At 32.3% G+C, this 10,553-nt stretch overlaps 1 protein-coding gene across 1 annotated transcript; it reads right to left on the bottom strand.

Annotated features, from left to right (window-relative positions):
• Positions 1 to 2,696: 2,696 nt before the first annotated feature.
• LOC134725408 (transcription factor SOX-9-like) lies at positions 2,697 to 8,901 on the bottom strand. Its single transcript, XM_063589211.1, has 3 exons — positions 8,426 to 8,901; positions 4,246 to 4,580; positions 2,697 to 3,849 (listed from the first exon to the last, which is right to left on the bottom strand). Exons 1-3 carry the CDS (start codon positions 8,773 to 8,775, stop codon positions 3,257 to 3,259), a joined length of 1,278 nt encoding a protein of 425 aa, XP_063445281.1. The 5' UTR covers positions 8,776 to 8,901; the 3' UTR covers positions 2,697 to 3,256.
• Positions 8,902 to 10,553: the final 1,652 nt, after the last annotated feature.

The following is a 10,553-nucleotide window of genomic DNA, read 5'->3' as shown; positions in this document are numbered from 1 at the left end:
TGAAGACAATTTCATGCATGTACCTGTTGAAGCCATTTTTATTTACAGAAAACTCCCTCAAGCAAAGTTGACCTTGGATTGATTAAGCTTTTCTTTTTATGTTCCTTTTGGTGATTAGCTGCTCCTAACGAGTTCAAGAAGTCATACATCCTTGTCTTTTTTTCTTATTGTGGATTGAACTTTCCTGAGTGAAGGTCAATTCAGAAAAGCTTCAAACGCACTTTTTTATTACGTATTATTTTAATTGCCAACTACATTAATAACTTTGGTGTCTGGTGGTGTAGACAATGTAGTGTAAACCAGATTTGACAACAAGAAATAAGTGACTTTTATATTGATGACTTGGCGTAAATAATTTAAAAAGAACGTAGTATCAACGTTTGATTTGAAACCAGGTTCAATACGTTTTTTAAACATTATTTAATTATACTCAAACTAAAGCTGCGCACAGAGAGCAGTATAATTACCGATCGTCCAATTACTGTATAGGCAGTCATGGTCATTTAAAACTTGTTTGCAGTATCCTACAGCATATTACAAATAAAAGACCTAGCGTTTGATTTGAAAAATTGAAACTTATTTAGTTTGTATGCATAAAAAGTAAGGCTAGAACTGTCTCATACCAACTGTTCATATATGAAGCCTTCAAAATTTTGATCTGTTGCGTACCTGATAGAGTGACTCACTGCTGATGAACTGTCAGTCTCAGGGAGTACCAAAACACCTAGTACATGTACTCTTAACTCCGTCTCAGGGAGTACCAAATACATAGAACATGTAATCTTAACTCCGTCTCAAGGAGTACAAAACACCTAGTATATGTAATCTTAACTCAATCTCAGGGAGTACCAAACACTTAGTACATGTAATCTTAACTCCGTCTCAGGGAGTACCAACTACCTAGTACATGTAATCTTAACTCAGTCTCAGGGAGTACCAAACACTAAGTACATGTAATCTTTACTCCATCTCAGGGAGTACCAAACACCTAGTACGTGTAATCTTAACTCCCTCTCAGGGAGTACCAAACACCTAGTACATGTAATATTAACTCCATCTCAGGGAGTACCAAACACGTATACATGTAATCTTTACTCCATCTCAGCGAGTACCAAACATCTAGTACATGTAATCTGAACTCCATCTCATGGAGTACCAAACACCTAGTACATGTAATATTAACTCCGTCTCAGGAAGTACCAAACACCTAGTACATGTAATCTTAACTCCGTCTCATACCTCAATTACTTATTTAAATCAGATGTCGTTACTTTTCTATGTTGTGTTTTCTGTACTATTGTTTGTCTGTTTGTCTTTTTCTTTTTTTAGCCATGACAAGGTCAGTTTATTGTCAACTTAAGAGTTTGAATATTCCTTTGGTATCTTTTTGCTCCCTTTTTAACTCACCTGACCCGAAGGGTATAAATAGTTATCAAAGGTACCAGGATTATAATTTTGTACGCCAGACGCGCGTTTCGTCAACATAATACTCATCAGTGACGCTCAAATCAAAATATGTATAAAGCCAAACATGTACAAAGTTGAAGAGCATTGAGAATCCCAAAATTCCAAAAAGTTGTGCCAAATACTACTAATGTAATCTATGCCTGGGATAAGAAAATCCTTAGTTTTTTGCCAAATTCAATGTTTTTGTAAACAGGAAATTTATAAAACAAAATGACCACATTATTGATTTTCAGTCATGTCAACCCCGAAGTGTTGACTACTTGGCTGGTGATACCCTCGGGAACTAAACGTCCACCAGCAGTGACATCGACAAATAAACAAATGTGCTAACTTTCAAGGTATACTGAAAGATCCACAAAGGCCCAAATGTAATTTTGTACAGTATTGAGGTGAACGAAGTTTAAGACCAGCATTCAGATTCATTTTATGTATTTCTATATGGTAACTTTTGCTCATTGTCGAATGCCTTATTGACCTATAATTGTTGATTACACACACCTTCTCTATTAGCTAGTTATTCAACGTGAAAAAGACCACTTTGTCTTTTATATATAGTTAACTGTGACACGATACCTTTAGAGATTGCTCTGTGGTTTGGTCCTTTTTTCTTTTGTTCGAGACAACAAATCCATTGACAAGTATATGGGGAAAGAATTAAGTTGCAGGAATTTTTAAGATGTTATATGCAGAAGGGAAACATCTTGGAATCAGCGAAATTTGATATCTGTATTTTCTTAGTAAAAGTGTGCAATGTTATTTACGCCAATGAAACAGCTATCAGCAATGGTATTTACGCTAATGAAACAGCTACCAACCAAGATAAAATAATCAACGATCAACATAGTATCTCGGACAACAGACTGTTTTTATGTATTATATGTCAAGAGCTAGTTAACCCGGAGTCATTTTCAAATGTGAAAAAGTAAGAAGAGCCAAACAATGATCTACCATAACAATATTTGACTAAAACATAATGCGAGGTGATACTGTATGCTGTTGGTTTATTTGTCTTAAATTTTTCGATCTCCTTTGTTTATATATACTTTAATAATAGGTATACCCAAATTAAACAAAGCAGTAAAAAAAATGCTATCTTCTAACAGAATATCGATATCAAATGTACCACCGAAAATACAACTCTATTTACAACTGGTGAGAGGACGATAATAGATTCCTCGTGGAAACTATCAACCGATGAGCATTGTACAAAACAATATAATAAAAATTCATTTAAAAGTTCATGTTTTTATTCCTATATAAACAATTATTTACAGTCATTTACATGTATCAAAATGTAGAAAATATTATTAAAAAATCTATACCTATCATACAATTGATCGAGATCTGGCTCACGAGATCCGGCAAAGAGCTTCTTTTCACAACAAACAAACATGTAATTAAAGCTTATGGTGTTTCAAATACTGATCGCGCATTTAATAATAAAGCAAAACATGTTAAGTGTTCATTACTGATACAAACAGCACCTTCCGTGTGGATAGCACCAAATACTTGCTTACATTTCAATGGATTTACAAATCATAAAATTGGATGAATATAGACAATATGCCTCATAAAACCAAATAATTTTGATTATAGAAAATAAATAATGACGCCACTACTTTGTAGAGGATACCACATTTCAAAACACAAATACTACAAAATCACTCGCGCATCATATGCAACATAATTAATCAATCATACCTCTTTATCGTGCAATGGATAGTTTTACATTTAAAAAATAAATATTTGTAACAATGAATATCAAACAAAATGTAAAAGTTTTGATTGTTTATGTGTATGACCTGTTCCACTGTTGTTCGGCGGGAACGGCTACAGGAATGGCAGGATTGTACATTTGACGAGCAATGCCCAGGTACTGATATGTAGGCGAACCGGACGCTGTGGTTGCTGGATATGAATTTGGTGACGCGGATGAATAATTTGTATGTTCAACGGGATAACGTGGAGGTGGTGGCGAGACATCGTAAGTATCGAATTGTCTTGCGTTCTGTCTTTGACGGGCGGGTTCTAACTTGATTGTCGTGTTTCTGTCTTCGTCTTGGTATTTGCAATCGGTTGTGGTACTTTGGTATGATGGACTATGCATATTTTGGGAACTATTTGCTGGGGACGGATGGTTTGATAAGTCATACGGTGATGAGATATCAGTATTAGGTGCCGCAGGATAAGATGAATGAGACATATTTCCAGTGATTCTTTGATAGTTTGTTGTAGACCATGTTGATGTGGTACATGGGACGGATGGTTGACCGTACATGGAATTGTACTGAGGTGGGAAATACTGATCGAGCTCTTCTGCATCTGGGAAACTGTCAATTATTGGCACATCTCCGTTATACGGATTGAAATCTATTGGTTGACCTGAAAACGCAGAAGAGAGAAAACATTACTAAATGTGTCATGTTAGTTCATTGAAAAAACAAACTTATCATATGCATGCAAAACTAATTTAAACGTTCAAATTAAGAAAAATGAATATGTTTGCAGGTAAATTAATTAAAATGTCTCCTTTTTGTATTGTGGGGTTGTTGTCTCTATTGACGCTTATCCCGCATCTCCTGTTTTCGTATGTATAATCCTATTAAAGAATTATTTTCTGGGGGAAATGAAGTACACACGTTTTCCGATTTAAAATAAAACTGGTTTTTTATTTGATTTTTAATTTGATGAAAAGTTTTCCTTGGTATGTATAATTCCGTCTTCTTTATAAGTCTTACTCGCTAATTATGGATTGAAGAGTATCAAAGGTATAATTACCTGCAACGTTTCTTGGTCTCATTCGATCTGCCATACATTTTAAGTACTGATTTGGTGTGGTTGGTGGAGTAGGTGGTCCATTAGGGTTGTTAGAACAGTCACTGGAACAGTCACCGTCACTAGCACCAACTGGGGACCCTCCACTCAAACAAGTGTTACTTTTAAACATGATACCCGGTGGGATATTGTTGTTTTCTGCAGTACCGCCATTAGCACTCTTCAAAGGTTTCCTTCTCCTTGGTTGGTATTTGTAGTCTGGATAGTCTTTTTTGTGTTGAACTCGGAGCCTCTCGGCTTCATCCACAAATGGTCGCTTTTCTTCCTCGTTTAGCAATCTGTAATGAAAAAGTTTTTGATAAGTATAAAAGTTTTGGTTGCACATTATAATAATTATATAATATTGAGATTAATGGGAAATCGTGTATAGTGTTCTATATGATTAATTGTATATGAATATATTTTACTCTTATTTATGTGCACTAAATTGCGTATGAAATAACATTTGTCATCAAGAACGAGCGATTTTTTTATAAATAATTTAAACGGTGAATAAAAAAGCACACAAGTCAATGGTATTTTTCGATACAATTTTTTGATATTAAACATAAATACAAGTACGAATTAAGTTTTTGTACTCATGAATGTTTCCATATGTCTGTAAGAATTTCTGAATTTAAAGATATTAAAATTTATTCTTGAAAGTTATTACACATTAATCATAACTGTTTTCTTTAATTGAATTTTAACTTTATGATGCATATATTTCAGTAGTTGGATTTAGTTATTAAGTTTGCATAAAATGTCAGTAACTGATGTCAAATTATACATGCAATTTTGTGAAATATATAGCTTGTCAAATATTTTGACATATGCATCGCCAATGTTGATAATTTATCTATATCATTTGTTTCAGATATCAGTTTCTTGACTTGACATTTTGATGTGATTTTAAGATTCGTCACTTTTGTTTTAATTTATAGTGTATTAAGCTTTACCAATATAAGTTATAAGAATATGTTGATTTAAGAATTAAAGCAATTAAATACCATTAAGATATATACTTCAAACGTATACATATGGAGTATCTATGTCCGGACAATCATTGCAATGATATTAACTGTCATAAATTCGTGTCTTTTCTCTTGAAAACTCATACAGTTAAAGGTAATTTTAAAGTATAATTCACTTAAATGTTTCAACTTTGAAAAAAATATATATACTTCGAGGTGTAAATATAAAGGAGAAATATATCAATTTTCATTTAAGAAATTGGATCTTAAGACAAATGAATGATCATATCGTGGGAAATGCCAAACATGAAATATGAAATTTTATGAATTGAGAGTGGTCACAGGTTCCGGTCAAGAGCCTTGACCTTTACGAAAATAATAAAAATGTACAATAAAGTAAGAAGGTTATTTCCATCTGTCAGTTGTGGTCTGATTTTACCAAAAACTGTGAAAATCACGACATTCAAGTAGTATTTACACCGGAAATAGGCCATTATGACCGCACCATGATAAATATGTACTAAAATTACAATTTAGGCTACTTCATGATAAGAATGACTCCCCCACAAAATGTATAGATACTTTGGCACTAAAAATACCAACAGTATCTATAATATAAATATATATAGATATTGTCATTAAAATCATATTTCAGCATTACTTCGGCCAACCTCCTACACATGTTATGTCTTTCTCATAGTTATTGGTGATCTTCAAAGATTTTTATAAAGTTCGTTTTCTTGCGAGATTATACACGACAAGTACTAGCCACACTATTAAATACCAAGTTTCTTTAATTCAGGATTGAACATCGATGTATTAAAGAGCCGTTTTAATTTCTGTTAAAAATTCCAATGGGGCGAATTCCGAAAAATGATTTATATTTGTTAAAAACAGTAAAACTAATAAAATTAGTAATTATACTATCTACTATATTTTCTTTTTTACAATATTTGAGCAAAGCTACAATATACTGTTAAATTATGTTCTTCATCGGTAAAATATTTAGCAGCGAGCGAATGATAAGGGCTGAAATTTAATTTGATGTACCCGTATCTGTAATTTCGGCCATTTGTTAAAAGAAGGTAGACAGTAAGTGTGAAAATGTTATATTTTATCACACTATTAGTTGTCAAGAGTAGGGATCAATCACCGTCGATTATTGACTTGTTCCATAATAAATCATAAGATAAAAGATACGATGTAGGCTTACGGCCAAACTGTCCACAAACATGGCAAGTTACTGGCCTGTCTACCGTATAAATAATAGCTGCACATCTTTATAAACATTGATAGATTAGCAAAATATGATTGACACCGTATTACAAGAAAATTTGTCCAAAACAAACTTGAAATTTTGATTTTTTGATAAGTAAACCGTTTGTCAATAAAGTTTGTTTAAACAATTGATTTCTTATCAACTTATCTAGTATCAAATAGTCGTTAATGATAAACTAATGTTTACTAACGGATATTCTTATACAAATACACTAAACCAATTTTAAGCGATCGGAGCATCCCTTACTGGCTATTAAACAGAAATAAATCGTAGATTAATAGTTCATTTTAAATTGTGAATTTTTTGGTCGAATTTTCTTTCTGCTATATTAGAGTATTACTACAAACATTTTGATTTTTAATTCATCAAGAATATCAGAATATCCAATTAAAATTATGGGGAAATTTTGGAAATAAGTAGCAGGTAAAACGCACCATCTTAAGATATTGTTCACGTGTCGTCAAATGTGGTCGTACAAGTTGTATAAACAAGGAAATTTGTAAAAATATATCATCGCCTTCTATGATGTTATTAATCTAAATCTGCAGCTTGATGGTAAACCATATTGATTGACTAGTTTTTAGACTGTTTCCTTGTTTGAGGGATTTTGTAATTGCTCTTAATTTTAGTCTGACCTTGTCAATAAATATGCTTAAAAGTACATACTTAGTGTGGTTAAAACTTTACTATAACTATAGGTTTCATTGGGAAGGGCACTGCTCATACTTGTAACTGCCTACACATGCACTATCCTTAATTTTGCACAGGCCCGGGACATATGTCATGATTTAATGATTCCGTGTTTTTAGTTTTTGATAGGGGCATAATACTCAATGATTTTCCCCCTTCTAAACATCATACAAAGTTTTGTTTATGTTCATACAGTATTACCGAAGTCATATCGCCCGCTGAATTAATGTGCACCGTTTTAAGTGGATTAGCTCCCATGCTTTCCTGCTCTTGTAAAACGGAAATAACTTTAGTAATGTTACAATGACTTCAAGGAGATCCTAAACACGAAATATTGTGGTTCATCTTAAAAGTATGGGAATAGTTACTAAATTTTCTGCTAGGGTATTCAACTTTCTATTTTTACCAACTAGTTACTCATACTCATTTTTTTGTTATCCAAGAGTGAAATTTGATTTGGTTGCATATAGGGTTAAGGTAACTAAGTACACCTTTATGATATATGAACATGTTGTTGTGGTTCAAGTCATATTTAACATTTTAATAACGAACCATTGGAGCGATGACAAATTAATTTGACCACATTAATTTTGTCGTCTGGAGAGCATCGAGCTGACATATAATTTACACAATTTTACTTTATTGTATTACGATTCAAAAATTTACTGCAAACTATTTTTCAAATGTTTCTTCCTTTTAAGGGTATGTGACCGAGATTGCCTTAAAATCGAATTTAGCGTAAAATTTTATCTAGCCCTTCTTTTGGAATAATTCGAACTACGAGTTTAATTGTACTATCAGTTCACGTTTTATTAATGATTTGTCATTTTCATCACAGGTACAAGACGATGTATTGTACTGAATAAAGTGTTCCAGTATATGTACATATATTAAAAAAGTCCTGGACCTGTTATTTTTCAGGTGGGTATTTGTGTCAAACCAACGGTATTTAACACGCGAATTTAGAAGTCAAAGGAAAAACGAAGACGGTAACTAAATTCATAAAACTGATTAAATTTATTTTCCCTCACACGATACGTGTTTCAAAAACCTTCATCAATCAAAATAAAAATAAAGCATAAATCTATGTTGTATACATTACAGTGAATAAATCTTTCCACATATTATCAAAATCTAACATATATACATAACTGTGGTCTCTAGATTCTTTTGATTTTATAACAGCAGTATTAGTACTAACCTCCATAACTTTCCAAGAGTTTTGCTGAGTTCTGCATTGTGGAGATGTGGATATTGATCTGCAAGCTTTCTCCTCGCAGCCTGGGCCCATACCATGAATGCATTCATTGGTCTTTTTATGTGTGGTTTGCGTTTTTCACCATTTGGTCCTCGTTGTGGCATAGGAACTAAAGACCAGTCGTAACCCTTCAACACCTGTGACACTGCATCCTGAATTTGTTTGGGAAATTTAACATCCACATCAACAACTTTAGCATCTGATGGGTCGGCACCTCGTACTGCATCTAATAATTGTTCAGTGGAAGGTTGCCCTGGGGATCTACTCTCATCCGAATCACTCATATTGCACATCAACTTTAATTTTAAGAAAAACAATGTTCACTAATGTAAATGTCCAAAACTAAAATTATCGAGACACTGATGATTTTGTTTTGTCAACCGATCTTATATTGTCCCCTACTGTAAAAAGTAACACTACAGTAGTCGCTTCTGATAGGACGAGATTAATGACAGTCACATAACTCCGCCCACAATGACGATAGTAATTTGATAAGCCAATCAAAGAGAGTAAAAGTACTTCACTCAGTTATTAATTATAAACAATTTTTGATGCAAAATACATCAGCAAGAAAATGGTATTTTGAAAAATAATATTATTACGAATGAAAATTTCATTTTGAATCAACAAACTGACTTTAAACACTCAATATTGTATTTGTGAGAAAAAAATAATTTCAGAACAGTTGAATATATTTATAAAGTGATATTATATTAACCGAATATTTGTCTTGGATTTCTAATATATTTTCAATGATTTCTGTATGTAGACGTTTTACAATTACAATAATTAAATGAATTTTTGATAATTTTATTTTTCATTCTTAACACATTAACTTAACTTTACAAGTACATTTAAAACTTGCAAATTAGTTTAAATTTTCACATTTCATTAAAAGCATTTACTGTGATTGGTATATAAGAATAAGAATAATATTCTCTTATTCTTATTTTATTTACTAATTTGTTTTATCTACAACATAAGTATTTATCCTGATGAATACACAAATACATGTACTTATAGCACGACAGCCTACACGTATTTATATGACAAAAGGACATATCAAATAACCAAACAGCTTTATGTTTAAATTATCATTATTAAACAGGTACCCCTGTTTTTGTTGTGGCTTGTTTTGTTGGGTTCGTGCTGCTAAGTTTTAACGTTTTTTTATTGTTGTTTTTTTGTGGACTGTTCTTGGATTCTCCGTTTTTCATATTTTCCAATGCTGACTTGTGTCTCTTCGAATTATGAATTTTAGTTCTCCCTTTGAAATTTTATTTCTCCCTTCGAAATTTTAGTTCTCCCTTTGAAATAAAGCTCCCGTCTCATTTACTAGGGGGAAAAAAAGAAACGAATGATTTCATTTTCTTTCTTTCTGTTTTATTTCGTTTCTTTATATAGTACAACCCTTTAATATTAAAAAAAAAACAAATAGAGAGAGTGTTGAATAAAAAATAAGTTTGATATGATATAAAGAGTGCACATGTATTGATAAAATAGTGATGATGAAGTTACGTGCAGAAACATGCTTTTTGAACCAAATCGCGTGCAATATTTACATTGCCATTTTATTTATTTAACTATAAATATATAAGTAAAATGAGAAAGGATGATAATGTGTTTGTCTTTGAAGACACCCTGATACATGGCATTTGTTTGTAAACCTAATTAAAATCAATTGCTACTTAAAGAAATATAAACAAGACGATATGGGATCCAGCTACGAGAAAACAAAATCCAAAAGTTTCAAAGAATTTGACCAGCTTTACAGGCAGCATGTCTGTATTTGATGTTGCGGCACCCATGAGGACCTCACACGACATGGGGTGCCTCCCAATAATTCACACCTACATATGATACACGCTCTTTATAACACACTGACTTTATTGTTAATAAACTCGCGTGTTCTACCACAAATATATATCCCCATATCAATATGGTCGTTAGATATTTTCTTTAATCAATTAATTATGTTTGTTTTGACCAGTTAAGAAAAATTAATAGATGCACTCTAACGGTTACAAAAGCATATTGGGTTGTATAACTTACAAATACATATATTGTGTTC

This window comes from Mytilus trossulus, chromosome 7, assembly GCF_036588685.1.
Source record: "Mytilus trossulus isolate FHL-02 chromosome 7, PNRI_Mtr1.1.1.hap1, whole genome shotgun sequence".
Classification (NCBI taxonomy): domain Eukaryota; kingdom Metazoa; phylum Mollusca; class Bivalvia; order Mytilida; family Mytilidae; genus Mytilus; species Mytilus trossulus.
This window is presented reverse-complemented; position numbering and strand designations above follow the sequence as displayed.